Here is a 19,937-nt window from a genome sequence, read left to right on the forward strand (position 1 = left end):
TCAGCATCCCTGCTTCCTTCGGCAGAGCTGCTGTCCCGCTCTGGTTCTCGGTTCACAGGGTTTCTTCTTCCCACGTTGACCGGTTACGAAGATTGGCATGGTGTCTTGGTAATGTGAAGTTACAGCATGGGACTTGTCCGGTAAGCTGCGTCTCGCTCGCCACTTCATTCTTCCCAGCTTTTCTCTCATGCAGTATGCGGCTCTCTAGTTCGAGAGAAACCGAACCTCCCCCCCCCCCCACCACCACCACCACCACTACTACTACTACTACTACTACTACTACACCCCCCCCCAACCACACCCCCCCCTCCTCAAAGGCTTAATTAGTGGTAAGTTCTGCTGCTTTTTAGGAGTGTGCCAAATAAGAATTCCATAGCCGATTCTTGTTCTTATTGAGCCTTATCAGCAATAACCAATTCAAACGGTTTACGATGGATTAAGCAGCGTGCATAAGCCAAAACAGTACCCTCTACTAAAAATCCCATAACTAGTGGCATTGTCAAAGAGTGTTAATCCGAGACTATGGTGCGAACATTAAGCTTTTGTGCACATTTAATGTACCCAAGAAAATTAAGTTAGCACTGCTAAATTGTGTATGCTAAACGAAAGGTATTCCAATAAACCCACACACTTTAATGAAATATATTAGCCAAATATCTTATTTAATATACTATATAAATATGAATTAGTACATGTTTGTGTGCCAAGACTCTTACACAGCTGCCTAACTAAGTGAACCAGTTAATAAACTGAATCCTTTTTGAAATTTAGAAGCGTAAAAGATGAGGCAAATTTAAAAATTGGTGAAGCAAAATAAACCTGCAACAGGTCGGTGCCCTAGGGGAACATGCACAAAAATCACGAGCCAGAACCAGGGTGACCAAAGTAGATAACAGAACAGATAATTGAGGAAGCAAAATAGTGCACACAATATGGTTTTCATTTCAATGTTGGTCAAAGGTTATGCATACACGGACAGGCTTTTAGGAGAACGAACGCAAGTTCGATCTCAAAATGTAGAATGGACACCTAAACATTTTGCCCAAGGAAAAAAAGGCTAAAGTCTCCTTGGTCAAAACTGGAACACTGTTGAAGGCACAGTGGCTTTACAAGGCTTTACAAGGCTACCAGAGCTGTTGCCGATTTAGAGAAATGATAGCGCAAACCTTGACTAAGCAAGTCTCCTTAACTATGGAAAGCAGATCGTTTGGGTGGCTTGCCAATCTCACTGTACGCCCACGAGTCTGTATAGAGATGCCATGGCTATGATTGTCTGCCTCAGTGGGATTACAAGTGTAAACATTACCTCCTCACTGATCTCCCGCAGAATGGACGGCTGCAGCTCCATCGACTTAAACAATGTCCCCACCACACAGCACTTCTCAGACCCCTGCAGCTCACATAGTTTCCTCACTGTGATGTCGCTTCCTGGAGAGGGAGAGGAGAATGTGGTAACAGAAGAAAAACATGTACACATGTTCACATGCCTCGAAACAGGACAGCCCCACTAATTGCTTAGCAAAACAGATTGACTGCTGGCTACCAGAGCAAGGTCCTCTCTACCGTAAACAACTGAAGTGATCTGACAGATGTCAATGCACACATTCCAATAAGCATAGCCACAAGGACAAACTACTAATGAACCCTCAAGACCCACCAATATTCCCATTTCCCCCGTAAGATGATGTGGCCAAAATCGGAACCTATTCTGCTGAATAATGATTTTGAGTCTATTTTGGATATCCACCTGTAAAATCTGCCGTGTTCATGGTTGTGACAAATCTAGATACCCCGGCACACAACCTCCAACAGTTACCTGCAACTGCAGCACATGTACTGAATGGACGATAGAGTGAGCTGGCATAATGTGCAATAATGATCCCATCTAGCATTACGAGAAGTAGAGGCGTCGTACAGCAAGGCCTCTAGTAACCTGCAGACATTGGAACCTGCACTGTGTAAACCTTTGCACTCAAAAGTCTGCAAAGTGCACCTTGAGAGGACACTCTGGGAAGGGATGCATCAGGAAATAAGTTAATATCAGTCTGCAAAATTCACATTTGCTTTCTTTGGTGATGTGTTCAATGTAACTAAAAATGCAATTTGGGAACATGTATTGGTCTATATCTATGCTGATTTACTAAAGGCTTTAAGCTTCAAAACAAAAAAAAAAAAGACGTTAGACATAGTTGGATCACAAAGGAGGGGAACAAACGAGCACACAACAGACAGGAAAAAAAGTTTAAAAAATGCAGGAGTGTACAATTTCAATTGATATTGGAGGTGTATGTCGACTTAATAGAAATAATTCCTGTTTCTCCAAACGCTGGGGACTATTACCTTCAGATGTGCAAGAGTATCAAAGCACATTTGCAAAGTGCAAGTCCGTCATAACTTTGAATCCTAGAGGGGGGCTACTCTATACGCACAACTAGTTACTAGTCAAACTCGCGTTACTTTAATCCCAGAATCCAGCTTGTTGTAGCTTTTATGAGCTCAACTTTGAGAGGTAGCAGTTGCAGGCATAATAATACATCGATTGAAGATAAGAGCATGGCCGGATGAAATTCTTGTGGATGTTGTACACAAATTAATTTCACTTCTTTCTTGAATTCATACTATATCGATCCTAAAAGACACTGAAAAAATACAAAATACTACCACTGCGTTTTAGTTTTCAAAACACTAAAACTTGCATCGTTGTATAGACAAGATCTTAAGGATAGCCAACTCTACACAAGAGAAAACATGATACAAATCACATCTCCAAGAGGAAATTAAACAACAACAAAAAAAATCGTTGCTCCTCATCATCCCAGCCAAAGCCACACGCTACAAGATACCCATTGCAGAAGCCAATTATTTACCAACAAAATAAAAATCAGACACCACATTCGCAGCATCAAGAAACCCTCTACTGTCCAACCAATCCCACCATACAATTTCCACAGATAGACAACTTTCAAGATGCTCACACTGGGAGGGGGGGGGTGGTTTGGGGGGGCGCTGTTGCGCCGAATCAAGATGGCCGCTTAAGCGTGGAGCTCCGGACGAGGAGAGAAAACGATCATCATTCCCCCCCCCCCCCCCCAATCAACCTTTCCCAAGCTGCTCTACAATCCCGCTGCCTCCTCTGAAACCTCTCTGGGACACCCCTGCAAGATCCCGGGCCCGGAGGTGCTCCGGGCGCCGTGCTACGCCTCCCGCTCTTGCCCGGGCTTCCACTGCTTGCTCTCCCTCGCCCCGAGGCTCCAGAGACTCCGGCCCGCCTCGCCACCCGGGGGCGCGGCGTGGCAGCCTGCTGTGGGGGAGGGTCGCTGTGCCCCGAGGCGCGCCGGGCCCGCCCGCCACACACTACGTTTTCCCTGCTGCATCCAGTCTTGGCCCCCCCTGTTGCCCCCAGCTGTAAGGGGCCGCTGCCTTCCTCACCACCGCCAGTGTTCTTCCAGGCGTCGGATCTCCTGTGCCGCCTTCTGTGTTACGCGGCGGCCTCGCTGCACATCGCCAGCCTCCTCCTCCCCGTTGCCCCATCTCCAGGAAACATCCGGATAGCTACAAGGTAGGGGGGGCGGGGTCGGGTGTGGCGGGCCCCGCTGGTCCCGACAGGCGGCCCCGGCTGCTGGCTCCGTCCTGTCTGGCCACCCTGCCCCCTCTCTGCACCGGGAGTGCATTCACCGGACCTTGGTGGCGCGTGCTGACACAGGGCCCCCTCTTGTGGAGCTGAGGTGGGGCGCCCCCACCCCCTAATTGCTGCATGTGACACGCAGCGCCGCTGATCTTCTCTCTACTCCCACTGCACATAGCCGGCATCCTGGAGATCTCGGGCCGGCTCTGTGTGGCCCACCAAGAAAAAAACCTTGTGGATCGCCTTCATCCCCCTGCCTCATGAGCTTTGGCCCGCCTCCTCCCTGCAGCGGAGCAGCCACATGAATGGACTTACCTGAGTGGCCTCAAACTTATTTCCTGATCATCACGTTGCAGGACTGGATCAGTGGGCTCCTGCAACCCCTCACTGGAATCAACTACATCCGTGGTCCCACTTGTTGCCCCACACACAGCTCCCCCCATAGGAGCTGAATCGCATTACCTTGTGTTCCACCGAACTGATCTGCTCGGCCCCCTTCTGCCATCAACCCAAGCTATATCGTCCTGCACCACTCCACCAAACCAGCAATCCTGTGGCACCATCACATCTAATCTCCCCTTCAGCTACTGGGGGCACGCCCCCGACCCGACTGTTCTTGGTGGAGTCTTCCCAACACTGCCACCAAGGTGCCTAACTGCTGTCCTTGTGCTACCCCCCCGGAACACCCAACAGGGTGGCAGCTGGTGCTCCTGGTTGCCGTTTCTCTCTGTCACCCTAGGCACCAGAAGCGGCTCGTCACCATGACCAAGGGAGCTGGCCCTGGCAAGAAGCAAAGTTCATTAAATATGTTCGCCAAAACTCCCTCCAAGCCGCCGACCGTTCCCCCAGAGGAATCACCGACTGCCACGGCATCCTCAACAACCCAATGACTCGCAGAAAATGATGGGCTTCACCACGCTGCATAATAAACTGGACGATATGAAATGGGACCATCTCATCTATAAAGGCCCATTTGGAGAGAACGGACAGTAGAGTTGTCGAAATTGAAACAAGGGTTGGCACTCCGGAGGACGACCCGAGCTCCCTACGCGCTGTTGTGACCACTCAACCGGGTCTCGGGGGTCGAAAAGAAAAATGATGACCTCGAATCCCGCTCTAGGCGGAATAACCTCCGCATCGTCGGCGTACCAGAGGACATCATCAAAGAACCCATGGAGGATTACGTGGAACGCACCCTTCTAACACTCCTTGATAACCCTAAGCTTTCGCTTCAGTTTGCTGTGGAAAGAGCTCACCGCTCCCTGACCGCTAGGCACAGGCCGGGGGCACCGCCTCACCCCATCATAGCCAGAATCCTAAATTTCCATGACCGCGATGCCCTCCTTCGAGCAGCCAGGGCCAAGGGTGAGCTACGTCTTGGGGCGGCGAGGATACACCTGTACCCGGATTTCTCTATGGCTGTGCAGCAGGAGTGTAAGACCTTCCTTGCGGTTAAAAAGAGATTTCGACACTTCCGAGTTAAGTACTTCATGCTCTTCCCAGCTAAACTGAGGATCGAACACTCCAACCAAACATTCTTTTTCACCATCCCAGAAGAGGCCTCGGAATGTATAGACGAGCACATTCCCGGTTGACCTATGCATTGTTAATTCAAGATTCATGTTGTCAATGGTTATTGCTGCACTTAGGCCACATGTGGGACCGCCATGGTGATGCCCCTACATGATGGCCACTCATTAATCGTAGTTCATTGGTTGCTAATGTTGTTTATGTTGCTCCATTACTCCTTTGCGCAAGTGGCCCTCTACGCCACACTGTTGCATTGTTGTGCGGTAATTTCCGCTTCCTGTTGGGCTCCCAGCTTGGTGACTACCCTGCCTTTACGGCCGGTCCCCCCCCAGTGGTTATACCCCGGGACCCTAATTTCCCCATGCTGGGACTACACTCTGCCCTCGACTCCGAGTGTCAGGGCCTATGGCTACACCCCCAGGCTCTCTTTGATCCTCTGTTCCAAAGGCCTAGCCCCCGTTGCACCCCGCACCAACTCTAAATGCTTTGGTTAATCCTATTGCATAGCATAACTCTCCTCAAACTCTACCCTGTCCGGCGTGCCATCTGTCATGATCTCTGCTTCCAAAAGGTCAGGGTTTTCCCAACTTCCTTGGAAGCAGATCCATAACCCAGGTTCCGAGGGCCAACCAGTCCCAATTGGGACCTTTTGGACCCAGTCCTGGCGCCAGTGGCACCAGGCTCATAAATGTGCCCAGTCCCAGCGCTGGAAGCGCCGGGCTCATGATGCTTGGGTGGACTTACCTGCAGCAGACCATGCTGCTTACTTGCCTGCCAGCTGAGCCTCTGATCCTCTTCTGTTTGGAACTACTTTTCCTGTTGGGTGGGGCAGGAGCCACTCCCTAGATTCAGAACACTGGAACTCTTCTGGAAAGCAGGAACTCTTTTCTTACCTAGGCGTGGCTGTGGAAGGAGACACCTAAGCACTACAGGAGGCTATTTAAACCACACCCGGTGGATGAATCTTGCTTTGCGTTATTCTGCATCCTCTGCAGCAGAACACTCATCGTGCCTTCTGCATCGGATCCTGGGCCTAAGGAAAAAGGCTTACCATCCTGAATCCAGTCTTCAGCAACACCTATAAAGACAAGAAAGAACAGGTTAGCATTCCGGCATCTGAAAGACAAAAGCTTACCGACTCTTCGCACGCTCCGGAGGCCTTCGGCGCTGCATCCTGCATCTGAAAGACAAAACAAGGTGCGTTTAAAGACATTGGGGAACTTTGATACTCACGTGCCATTACTCCTTTCCACATCAACCCCATTGGGTATTCCGGCACCCTGCAGCCGCTCCGAACTCGTACCTGCAAAATAAAAGACAGTTAGAGTGCATCGTGAAGCAGGCAACAAGCGCTTACTTACGTGCTTCCAAGCGCTTCTATTCATCATACGGACTCCATCTTCAACTCACTTCAGCCAGTCATCCGCCATCGCCGGAACCTGCAAAACAAGAGACATCATTGCTAAAGACTTTAAAGACAATAGAATTACTCGAAACTTACCGTTCGTGCAGTAAACGACGGACAGAAGTCCTCTGAAGTCAAGAGGCCTGCGCTACCGATCCAGTGAAGAAACTAGTTACAGCACCCTGCCCCGAGGCAGATGGAGAGCTCGGCATTCACTTACCTAAGGTGAGAGCGTTAACCTTTGGGGGTCTAGAGGAGAGCAAAAAAGGGAAGAGATAGGGACACCCCAATAACCCCAGTTCATTAATCCCATATTTTCTGTCTGCAGACATCTTACTCTTGAAGTCCGGCATACAGTGCACAGAGGTCCAGCCCAAAGAGCCAACCGGGTGCTACACATCACCTTTGAAGATACGGTAGTCGCCCAGTCAAGACCGGCGCCTCTGCGAGAATCAGGTGAGCGTTACAGAACGCAAAGCCTACCGCAAAACTCTCGCCCAGGCGCTATGGAAACCTCGGATACTGACCATCTAGCCCGGTTACTTGGGGAACTAAGGGCAGAAGTGCATGCAGCTCGTCAGGAAACGAATGCTCTAAGAAGGGAACTAATTATTTCCAAGGAGAGAACAGACGGTCTTGCTAGACAATTGCTACAGTCACCAGCCGGACAAACCCCGTTACCCGCATCAGGGGCAAATCTTCCTTCAACATCCTCTATGAATCCAGTGCAGATCAACCTACCTGGGAATGTACCTCTGGCTCCGCCCGAACGATTTTCTGGTGACCCAAAGAGGTTTGCAGTATTTATCAATCAGTGCCGGTTGCACTTCTTATGCCGGCCAGCAGCCTTTCCAACTGATCAAGCTAAAGTAGCTTTTGTACTTTCGTACCTTAGTGGCAATGCGGCAGACTGGTCGATCCCTCTAGTTAATCAAGATGATCCGGTTCTCCATGATTTTCAAGCCTTTCAGCTTAGTATGGAAAAACTGTTTGCAAGACATTCACAGGGGCAGGCCTTGGACAATGAGCTTCTTTCGTTGCGACAGGGTAATCAAGACCTTTTGGCTTATATTGCATCTTTCAATAGACTAATAGTGGAAACTCAATGGCCTGAGGACAAAAGGATTACGCTGTTTTACAGAGGTCTACGTGGAGAGCTCAAAGACGTTTTAGCCCAAGTAGTGAATCCCCCACAAGACTATTCGGATTATATAGACTTGGTCGTTCAAATAGATCATAGACTGCAGAACAGGAAGGCCGATCGTTCCAAGTTTGATGCTCGAGTATTTTCCAAACCGCCAACTCCTTCCAAAGGAGTAGACTCCGGGGAACCCATGCAAATCGGGGGTCTGAAAGGTCCTCTAACACAAAAGGAGCGGGAAAGGAGAAAACAGTTGCAATTATGCCTATATTGCGGAAACTCAGGGCACTTTCTTCGAGACTGTCCGGTGAAACCTGCCAAGAAGGCAGTAGGAGCTGCAGTTACCAAAGTTACAAACTGAGCAGGGAAACGACCTCGCACAACAAGAATAGAGGTCCTCTTGCCGAGCGTGAAAACCAGTACCGTGACCTCGCATTTCGTGATACCTATGGTCCTCATTAGCCCTGATAATCCGGATCGATTACATGCAATTGAAGCTTACGTCGACAGCGGTGCCATCGGCAATTATGTGGATCATGAAATGGTTTTGAGGATGAATCTAACTCTTTGTCCCAAGGCTGTAAAGGACGTCATTACTACAGTGGATGGTACGGAGATAGCCTCCGGGCCGGTAACGCATACCACTCAAGAGGTGACGCTAGTAAGTCAAGATGGACACCATGAGAAGATCGTGTTCGATGTGATCAAGGCCCCTCAGTTTCAGATTATTCTAGGAATACCTTGGTTAGAGAAACACAATCCTCTGATCGATTGGCGAGCAAGAACGGTCCAGTTTCCAGAATGTGTCTCTACTTGTCACCCTCCACCTGGTGTTGCACTGGCAGCAATTTCTTCAGAGACTCCCCAGTTACCTCCCGAATACCAAGATGTTTTCCGGAAGGATCAGGCTAACACTCTACCTCCTCATAGGTCTTATGACTGCCAGATAGACCTGATACCTGGATCTACTCCTCCTTGTAGTAGAATTTATGCCCTCACCGAGCCTGAGAACCTTCACCTTCGACCATTCCTGGATCAATACCTGGCGAATGGGTTTATTCGTCCTTCCAAGTCCCCTGCTTCTTCAGCTTTGTTCTTCGTTCCAAAAAAGGAAGGAGACCTTAGAACTTGTATCGATTATCGCTCCCTGAACCAGATCACCGTTAAGAATAGATATCCGTTACCTTTGATCCCTGAACTCCTGGACCAAGTCAGAAAAGCATGCATATATACAAAGCTGGATCTTAGAGGAGCTTACCACTTGGTACGAGTAAAAGAGGGCGATGAATGGAAGACTGCCTTCCGCACCAAGTATGGGCTATTTGAATATCAGGTCATGCCCTTCGGACTTTGCAATGCCCCGGCCGCCTTTCAATATTTTATGAACGATGTCCTCGGAGAGCTCATAGATGTGTGTGTTGTTGTTTACATTGACGACATCCTCGTTTATTCTTCATCGGAATCTGAACATCGGAAACACGTGAAAATGGTCCTCGAAAGATTGCGTCAACACAAACTTTTCGCTAAGTTGGAAAAATGTGTTTTCAACGTGACTGAAGTTGAATTCTTGGGATTCATATTATCACCTGGCGGAGTACGTATGGATTCAAAGAAGGTCAATGCAGTTCTCAAATGGCCATCACCATCCTCCGTAAAAGGTGTGCAAAGCATGTTAGGCTTTGCTAGCTTTTACCGCAGGTTTATCCCCGAATTCTCTCGAATAGTCCAGCCCATCACTGCCTTGTTAAAGAAAAACAAACGTTTTGAATGGTCTACCGAGGCGGAACAAGCTTTCCAGGATTTGAAGACTAAATTTATCTCTGCACCAATCTTAAAACACCCTCGCCCCGAACTCTCCTACATCGTGGAAACTAATGCTTCAAGCCTTGCCATGGGGGCAGTTCTATCACAAAAGGACCCGGTAACCAATCAGTTGCATCCCGTGGCATTTTGGTCCCGCAAATTCTCGCCTCCTGAAATCAATTACACGATTACTGACAAGGAACTTCTGGCTATCATGTCTGCCTTTAAGGCTTGGCGGCATTATCTACTGGGGGCCCGACACACCGTTACTGTGATTACTGATCACCGAAACCTGCAATATTTGAAAACCGCAAAAGCCCAATCCTCTAGACAACTCCGTTGGGCATTATTCTTTGCCGAGTTTGACTTCATAATTACCTATCGACCTGGTACAAAGAACGGTAAAGCTGATGCCCTTTCTCGGATGGGAGTGGAAGAACACTTGGTCAACCCTAAACCTGTACCAATCATTCCCGAACAAAGAATTCTGGGTGTAATCGCCACAGAATCCATAGAGGAAGTGAAGGATAAAGCCAGGCAACTTGTAACTCCAGCAGACATACAGAATTGGCATCTGCAGGGAAAGGACTTTGCAGTAAAGGACAACTTATTGTATTTCCAAGAACGATTATACCTACCCAGCACAGATTTACAGAAAAAAGTAATCTCCTGTTATCACGATTCTTTAATGGAAGGTCATCCCGGTATGGCCAAGACCTCAGAAAAGATCAAGCGCTACTTCTGGTGGCCGTCTTGGAAAAAAGATATTAGAGACTTTATAATGTCTTGTGGAGTATGCGCCCAAAACAAGAGTCAAAAGGAAAGACCAGCAGGCCTCTTACGCCCTATTGACATCCCACCTCGCCCATGGCATACGCTTTCTATGGACTTCATCACCGATCTACCTCCATGCTCCGGATACAATACGATTCTAGTAATCGTGGACTTATTCTCCAAGATGGCGCATTTCATTCCGCTCAAAGGCTTGCCAACAGCAGCAACTCTGGCCCGAGAATTTCTCGAAAACATCGTCCGACTACACGGTTTTCCTTCGGTTCTAATTTCGGATCGAGGTAGTCAATTTATTTCTCATTTTTGGCGAAGTTGCTGTCAGTCGGCTCAAATTGATGTGAGACTATCGACCAGTCACCACCCTCAGACTGACGGACAAACCGAGAGGACCAATCAAACTCTGGAACAGTATTTACGCTGCATGCTGCAACAAACTGAAAAAAACTTGGAAAGACATCCTTTGGATAGCCGAATATGCCTACAATAACTCTGTCCATTCGGGAACTGGGAAAACACCGTTTTTTCTTTTGTACGGCAGTCACCCTCGAACCTCGGAGTTGGATCCCCTCCAAGATCTTGAAACACCAGCAGTAGACTACCTGCATTCTACAATCACCCAAGCCTTTAAGGAAGCTGTTTCTCACCTTCAAAGGGCTAAAGAACAATACAAGAAAGGAGCAGATCAACATCGGAAGGAAGCCCCTCAATATCAAGTAGGGGACCAAGTCTGGTTATCCACCAAATATCTACCTCTAAAAGGGCCACGCACATTCAACCCAAGATACCTTGGTCCCTATTCCATCACTACCATAATAAACCCAGTAGCGGTCAAGTTGGACTTGCCCCCTCACATGAGGATACATCCGGTCTTCCACGTCTCTCTATTAAAACCCGTGCAACCTCAAACCCGACTAACTAAATCTCCAAAACCCATCCTAGTTGATGGAGAACTCGAGTTTGAAGTCAAAAGCATTCTGGACTCCAAGATCTCCAAATCTAAACTATTTTACCTAATTGACTGGAAAGGCTACGGCCCCCAAGAGAGATCCTGGGAACCTGCTGAATATGTCCACGCTCCTCGCCTAATCAAAAGATTTCACCGAACATTTCCTGACAAGCCAAAACCCCCAGAGAAGCCCGGTTTAGGAGGGGCCTTGAGGGGAGGTACTGTCATGATCTCTGCTTCCAAAAGGTCAGGGTTTTCCCAACTCCCTTGGAAGCAGATCCATAACCCAGGTTCCGAGGGCCAACCAGTCCCAATTGGGACCTTTTGGACCCAGTCCTGGCGCCAGTGGCACCAGGCTCATAAATGTGCCCAGTCCCAGCGCTGGAAGCGCCGGGCTCATGATGCTTGGGTGGACTTACCTGCAGCAGACCATGCTGCTTACTTGCCTGCCAGCTGAGCCTCTGATCCTCTTCTGTTTGGAACTACTTTTCCTGTTGGGTGGGGCAGGAGCCACTCCCTAGATTCAGAACACTGGAACTCTTCTGGAAAGCAGGAACTCTTTTCTTACCTAGGCGTGGCTGTGGAAGGAGACACCTAAGCACTACAGGAGGCTATTTAAACCACACCCGGTGGATGAATCTTGCTTTGCGTTATTCTGCATCCTCTGCAGCAGAACGCTCATCGTGTCTTCTGCATCGGATCCTGGGCCTAAGGAAAAAGGCTTACCATCCTGAATCCAGTCTTCAGCAACACCTATAAAGACAAGAAAGAACAGGTTAGCATTCCGGCATCTGAAAGACAAAGGCTTACCTACTCTTCGTGCGCTCCGGAGGTCTTCACACTGCATTCCGGCATCTGAAAGACAAAAGCTTACCGACTATTCACACGTTCCGGAGGCCTTCGGCGCTGCATCCTGCATCTGAAAGACAAAACAAGGTGCGTTTAAAGACATTGGGGAACTTTGATACTCACGTGCCATTACTCCTTTCCACATCAACCCCAGTGGGTATTCCGGCACCCTGCAGCCGCTCCGAACTCGTACCTGCAAAATAAAAGACAGTTAGAGCGCATCGTGAAGCAGGCAACAAGCGCTTACTTACGTGCTTCCAAGTGCTTCTATTCATCATACGGACTCCATCTTCAACTCACTTCAGCCCGTCATCCGCCATCGCCGGAACCTGCAAAACAAGAGACATCATTGCTAAAGACTTTAAAGACAATAGAATTACTCGAAACTTACCGTTCGTGCAGTAAACGACGGACAGCAGTCCTCTGAAGTCAAGAGGCCTGCGCTACCGATCCAGTGAAGAAACTGGTTACAGCACCCTGCCCCGAGGCAGATGGAGAGCTCGGCATTCACTTACCTAAGGTGAGAGCGTTAACCTTTGGGTGTCTACAGGAGAGCAAAAAAGGGAAGAGATAGGGACACCCCAATAACCCCAGTTCATTAATCCCATATTTTCTGTCTGCAGACATCTTACTCTTGAAGTCAGGCATACAGTGCACAGAGGTCCAGCCCAAAGAGCCAACCGGGTGCTACACATCACCTTTGAAGATACGGTAGTCGCCCAGTCAAGACCGGCGCCTCTGCGAGAATCAGGTGAGCGTTACACCATCGCCCGGCTGCTAGCAGACCCCCCCCTGGCGTTGATGCCTAAAAGCTTGTGGTCGTTTTGGTTCTGTTTGGGTTTCGTCCCTCTGATTGGGGGAGGTATGTGGGTGGGGGTTGGGGGAGGGGAGATTATGGTTAAAAAAAAGTCTTGACAGCCACCGGAGGCGCCGCGAGCGCCACACCAGAACACCATGTATGTGTAGATATGCAGCCACATGCATCCAAATCGTACATCTTTCATTTATTGTGTACCCTCTCACAGTTATACAATTATTACCTCCTGAGGTATGGCTAACACTGACCTGACCTTTATGAGCTGGATCATCATCAGGGGATTAGGCAATCGCAAAAAGAAGCGACAGATTCAGCTTCATGCTGAACGCCACGGGGTTAAAATCCTATGCTTACAGGAAACCCATGCCCGCTCGGAGCAATGTCAACAGTTCGCTAAGCAATGGGGTCCCCAAAGGTACTATACCAACTATTCCACTCAGAGCCGTGGCACCCTCACCTTAATACACAAGAGCCTGAAATTCACATGTCACCACTCCCACATAGATCCACTTGGAAGGTATGTATTAATCACTGGTACACTACAACATCAGGAGGTGGTTATCCTGAATATGTATGGTCCCAATGTCGACAACCCAGATTTCTACCTTCACCTGGCCACACTACTTGAGGGCTACCCCCTGATTCCCATTTTATGGGATGGGGATTTTAATACAATGCTGGATATCACTCTTGATAAATCGGGATCTAGGCCTCGCCAACTGTCTAAAGCAGCATATACTATCCTTACCACGCTTCCCCGTTTGGCACTGGTAGATGCCTGGCTACTGATGAACCCTGAATTCCGTACATACTCCTTTTACTCCTCAGTACACGATTCCCACTAGAATAGACGGATGGCTGGCTTATCACAGACATGCTAATTAGATGCATATCTTACCTGGCTATCCTCCCCAGAACACTATCAGACCACTCACAGGTACTTATCTCCTTTAACTGGGGACCGGATGTCAATAAAACCAGACAGTAGAGGAGTCTTTATTCGCTTCTCGATCAGGTTTTCGCATCTGAAATCGAATCCTCCATCGAGGAATACTTTGAGATCAACACAAATTCTATGTCGACACAAGCTGTACTCTGGGAATCCTTCAAAGCGCACACAAGAGGGGTCGCCATATCCAAAAGCTGTGGCATCCGTGCTGATATCGCCGCTAGCGAATCGTCCCTGGCCGTCCACGAATCCCAATACGCTGAAGATCACTCCCCGGCCACCCTAGCAGCGCTAGGCTCAGAGCTGGACAGGTTCCGGGGCCTTGCCGAGCGTGAGGTTAAGTTCCTGGACTCCTCAGTCGGTGAGGAAATACGGTGAGGGAGAGCGACCCGGTCGGATACTAGCTAGACTTCTGCGCCGTGAACTCGGCGCCCCCAATATCCCGGCCATAACTAGACCTGATGGCTCACTCGCCACCTCCCCCCAAGATATCAACTCTGAGTTCCTCTTGTTCTACACCTCCCTTTACTCGGACACTGGCGGACCCCCAGGCTCCCGAAATCGACTCCTACTTAGAGAATCTTCCCCTATCAGTCCCGTCAGCCGATGCAAGCGGCTTCCTTGAGAGACCCTTCACCCTTGAAGAACTTGTCGAGGCCATTGAGTCGTTGGCATCCGGGAAGGTCCCTGGCCCGGATGGGCTCCCGATGGACTTCTACAAACAATACAAATCTCAGCTGGCGCCACACTTGCTGGCCCTATGCGAGGAATCATGCGACAGGGGAATACTTCTCCCATCCCTCCAGGAGGAACCGATTACAGTGCTCCTCAAACCTAGTAAGCCCCCAACTCATACAGACCACTCTCGTTGATCAACAGCGATATCAAAATATTTGCTAAACTTCTAGCCAACCGCTTAGCCCCGTACATGCCCCACATCATCCACCCCGACCAGGCCGGTTTTGTCCCTGGCCGGTCCACTTCCCTAAATTTAAGAAGGCTCTTAATGTGATCAGCAGGATCAGCCCGACTACACAGGCGTTTGAAGCTACGTTAGATATGCAGAAGGCATTCGACTCGGTCTTGTGGAAATACCTATGGCGAGTTCGAGAAATGCAAATTCGGTCCCAATTTCCGAACCTGGATAAAGCTGCTCTACACCGCTCCATTGGCCAGAGTCCGCACAGAAGACAGATGCTCCGCCCCCTTCCAGTTATCCAGAGGCACACATGAAGGATGCCCCTTCTCCCCACTCATCTTTGCCATAGCCATGGAGCCCTTCGCTGACATGGTTCGGCAATCACACTTGCATAGGGGATTGCGCACTGCCGGCCAATCCGATATAGTCTCCCTCTACGCAGACGATGCCCTCCTTTATGTCCGCTCCCCTGAAACCAACCTTGCCCCTATATTGGCGGATGTGGCCCGTTTTGGCGACATATCCGGCTTGAAAGTAAACTGCTCCAAGTCTACCTTATTTCCACTCACAGACTCAACACACCCCCTCCCCGACTTGCATGGGTTCAATTGGTCTCCATCTAGCTTCACTTACCTGGGGGTGGTGGACTCCCGACACGCGGCACAGCTGTGGGACGACAATTACCAGAGCTACCCAACTAACCTGGCGGCAAAAACCTCCAGCTGGACTAAACTCCCCCTCTCACTAGCAGGAATACTTAAAATGGTGGTATTACCCCAATTGCTTTACCGATTCACCAATCTGCCTCTGTGGCCCGGAGATGCGTTTTTCCAAACACTGCGCGGCATAACTAACACCTTCCTCTGGCACTCAGGGTTAGTCCGCCTCAAATTGTCCATGCTGACTACCCCCAAGGCATTGGGCGGCTTCAGCGTGACAGATGTCATCAGATACTGGGTGGTGGCCCAATCTCAGTTTGCTGCTTATTGGATCAATACCATCAATCCCCCCCCCGCATGTTCGCCTTGAGAAACTAATAGTCTGTGTCCGAGTGATTGGATCCCTGATCCTCAAGCCAATCCCCCCCCCCCCCCCCCGACTCAAATTCGGCAGACTCTGTAGCTAGTACATCCTTGGCATTGACCAAACTCTGGACAATGGTTGATGCACTCCACCCATTTCACGGGGATCTCCCATTATGGAACTTCTTCCCTGATGTCCCACACATTTCACATTCGGTTGTTTCTCACTCGGCCAATGCCGGCTTTCTGACACTCCATGACGTTTTCGATCAAGGAAACTTGATCGAGTGGGCCGATCTTCCTCTCCCACTTAAACGCCGGCCCTCGGTCTGGCTACAATGCTCTTCACTCCGGGAGAATCTTAAGTCCAGATATCCGGATTTCCCCACCCTACCGCACGACAAGCCTATAGTGGCGGAACTTTGCTCCTTTCCCTCCTTCAGGTGTAAGGTGTCGAGACTTTATTCTCTGTTGCAGACCAGCGCTGCCCCCCCCCCTTCACCAAGCTGAGGCACAGGTGGTAGGAGGATCTAGGAGCTGAGATCACCAATGAGATGGTCCCGAATGTGTGCTCGCACCCACAATGTGTCCTACAACACCAAATTTAAACTTATCCAGTTCAAGATAGTACACAGGTACCACCATACACCAACGAGACTTCATAGCATGTTCTGTTCCATCCCTCCACTTGCTCCAGGTGTGGCATGGATCAAGCTCCCTATATCCATATGCTATGGTACTGTCCCCACCTAACCCAATTTTGGCTGGACATCTGTCTGACATTCGGGAACACACTATTATCCCCACTGCACTGCTTGTTCCATGACCTTCCTCAGTTGTCGCGCGACTCTAAGAAGCTAGCGGGTCTCTGCCGTCATGCTTGCTGTAGTTATGTTAACAATCTTTTGTGTACCCTTCACACTATGCTGGATTTAAATATATGACTTGAAATACTGCACGTGTAACAGTTTCTGTGCTTTTGCAAACTTCAGCGTGAAATTCTGTTAACAGTCACTCCTAACTTAAACTGGTGTCCAGTTAGAATAGGTTGCTCAACTTGAAGTGTCCTTTGGGACTTTGACCCCAACACTATTATAATTAAAACATCCCTTTGTTGTTTATATGTTTAAACAACTCCTGTTCCTTGAGCCTTATTACAAAACAAACAGCTTGTACACCGCTCGTGAGATTGTCATCCGTAGTGTATTCCCCTTGTCAATTCCTCACAATGTAAAGGCTGTCTGGTTGCCTGATTAGCGATTCTCAATGTCTCTCGTAATGGGCCTGCTTAGATGAGCAGTTCAGCAATAGTCTACTGGCTGCTCACCACTTCCATCACCTTGAGCTCCTCCCTCTGAACGGCCGCAGATTTCACTGTGCTTCACTTTCCCTCCCTCCACCCCGCCTCCTCACCTTTGATCGACGTGTTGAGATGGGTGCGGGCAGGACCTTGATGCGTTTAACCTCTGCGATCCTACGCAGGAGAGAGGTAGTAGTCTCGCTGGGGCCGCGCACCCCAGCCAGCGTCAGTAGGCTCAGCACGCGGAGATAGGAGCGGCTCATCAGCCTCACGAGTGCTTGTCCTTGTGTGCACTCGTCGGCCGCCTACGGTGAGTCGAGGGAAGAGACTTGTGAAATGTTTTCCCTCCGGCGGGCCTGCTACAGTGCACTTAATCCCATCCTCGTCACCATTGTAAGGAAGAGGCGAGGAAACAGGGATAAGTGCAAAATATGAGTTTATTAGCAGGCCTGCTCGGAGAGCTAAACCCGCCTTCATCTCCAACCGTCTGTCGTCTCGCGCCCGCAGTGGAAACAAACGTCAATACAAACGAGAGGCAGAGAGAAGAGATACAATAGAACGTTCTGATGCTCGGCAACCAGGTAAACATGACTACATTAAACTAAGTAAACATCACTACAAATCACTTTGATGGTTTAGGATCATCAGTACGGTGAGGTGGTTTGTTGAATTTAAAGGGACTATCGTTCTGGTCCTTTGCATAAGTGACGGAAGCGCTTTGCAAGTCAAACATTTGTTGAAATAGATTTTTTTTTAAACCAGCTGTCACTCAGAAAATGTCAGTGTTCATGTAAGCTTGCAGTAGAAACATAACATGTTATCCTTACAGGCCTTTTTCAGGAGTTATCGATCGAGGTTTATTTTTCACCAGAGACGAGAATTTAACATTTGAAGTGTAAGCTAGCTGCTTGCTAATTTAGGCAACACTTACCCCATTTCTCGTGAGCTCGCGCTACCATTCTGGGTCTCATCTGCAGCAGTCTGGTGGCGTAGATGTGGGCGTATTGACGGGTGAAGCTGCGCTCCCCCAACGTAAAGTCATTAGAGCAATTGGTGTAGTTGTCCCCTGGTATTCTGTGAAATATGGCCGATTCCTCAGAGGGCGGAGCCAGAAGGCTGTGCACCTTACTGGCTGCCTGGTCAGAGAACATGGCAACACCTCAGGTGGAATGACGGGAGATAAAGCTAGCATAAGAGGAGAAAAGAAGATGTATGAGAAAAAGGGGCTTTGCACAGCGACTGGCAGCAGCATTCTCTTAGATTTCTGGACAGAATCTTACATTTACAGGACCCCTGCACAGTGACTGGTAGCAGCATGTCAGAGCTCCTGGCACGAGCACAGAGCTAAATAGGTTTACACAGGAAACATTGTTATGGCTTATTTTCACCCGAAAATGATCTTGCAATAATAAGAATGACTCAGCTCAAGGTTCAGTTTTCACCCATGATTTTGTGGATATCGTTACATGGTGAAAGTTGCCATGTAGCCAACACATGTATGCAATTACCTGTACTTTCTAAAAGGATGTCATTTGCTTTTTTATTAAATTTAAGGTTTATTGAAAGGTTCACAACATAACAAGAAACAGTACATGTGGCTGTTAGGGACATTACAAGGCAATGTACGTTCGTTTCACCCATTCCCCCCAACACCTTATACTTTAATTTCAAAGTGTGTTTCCCTCCCTGCTCGGAACAGTGTACCCTCTTGTCGTGTATGTTGAAATACTTCATAAGGTTGCGATTAGTGCATAGAGATTGTACTTTACAGATTACATTAAGCATGGTTGCCCCTTTGTATCTTCTTTGGAACAAACATAAAAGGTCTCCTCTGGAGGTGAACGTCACATGGTGACCATAATAGGGTGGTAGAGGATGTCCATTTCTCTTTCTATAGATCTCATACAGTCTCGGGCATGTATTTATTCACAAAGACCTCCCACATCAGATCCCATTGCATTGATTTCGTATGTAGGGCAGCAGTGATCTTTTCCATTACACAAATATTTGTGGCTACATTGACCCACTCTCCCTTGTTCGGTACACGCTAGATTTCCACGTCATTACAAGGCGGCGCGGGCAGCCAACAAAAGGGGGACGGGCAAACCAGTTATTCTTCCTCCATTCATCTTCGCATCTTTCCCAAATAAAGACAATAAGGGTTCTGCTACCCGTTGAATTCCATTGAGTTCTTTGATCCACCCCAGGACCTCATGCCAGAAAATTTTAATACAGGGACAGCTCCACCACATGTTCCAGTTGGCATTTTCTCCGTGTTCACCCCAACATAACAGGCTGATTGACTGGAACATCTGAGAGAGTCTGCGCGGGTCGTATTGCCATCTATGTAGTAATTTAATGGCGTGCAATTTATATTGACTTGCTATCGAGACCTGGGAGGCGGCCCTGCACATCCTTCCCCACATATCCATTTCAATCTCATGGATGAGGTCACTCTCCCACCCATTCTTCAAATGCATGGTAGATCCCTTCCCAGCGTCTACCAATTCTCTATATATAGCGGATATGAGCCCTTTCATTTTTGTTCTGGACTTCAACAACTTCTTAAATGGAGTGCGATCTCTACTGACTTTTTCCTTCCACTTGTCCCTAGACAGAATGCCTTTAAGCTGCAGGAAGTGAAAGACAGATAGGGGGCCTAGCCCAGGGCTTCTTCCAATTCTGTAATTGTAATGAAGGAGCCATCTCTCCACAGCTGGCCCACTCTCTCCAATCCAGCCTCATATCAGGACAGAAATCTCTGTAAATTGGGATGTCCTCTCTGATGCCCATGTGGCTAAGAGGGGATGGCCATGAAGTGATCTTTTGCATCCCGTCC

General features: G+C 48.8%; 1 protein-coding gene across 2 annotated transcripts in view; it reads right to left on the reverse strand.

Annotated features, from left to right (window-relative positions):
• Positions 1-19,937, reverse strand: part of POLD2 (DNA polymerase delta 2, accessory subunit) — a 418,384-nt gene that overhangs the window by 318,256 nt on the left and 80,191 nt on the right. For both annotated transcript variants that reach the window (XM_069618953.1, XM_069618954.1), the window contains 2 exons: positions 18,030-18,283; positions 1,307-1,428 (listed from right to left, as the gene is read on the reverse strand). In XM_069618953.1, coding sequence (XP_069475054.1) covers positions 1,307-1,428; positions 18,030-18,249 — 342 coding nt within the window. In that variant the 5' untranslated portion in view covers positions 18,250-18,283. The remainder of the gene's footprint in view (positions 1-1,306; positions 1,429-18,029; positions 18,284-19,937) is intronic.

Source organism: Ambystoma mexicanum, chromosome 10 (genome assembly GCF_040938575.1).
Source record: "Ambystoma mexicanum isolate Mex_15411 chromosome 10, UKY_AmexF1_1, whole genome shotgun sequence".
In the NCBI taxonomy this organism is placed as follows: Eukaryota; Metazoa; Chordata; class Amphibia; order Caudata; family Ambystomatidae; genus Ambystoma; species Ambystoma mexicanum.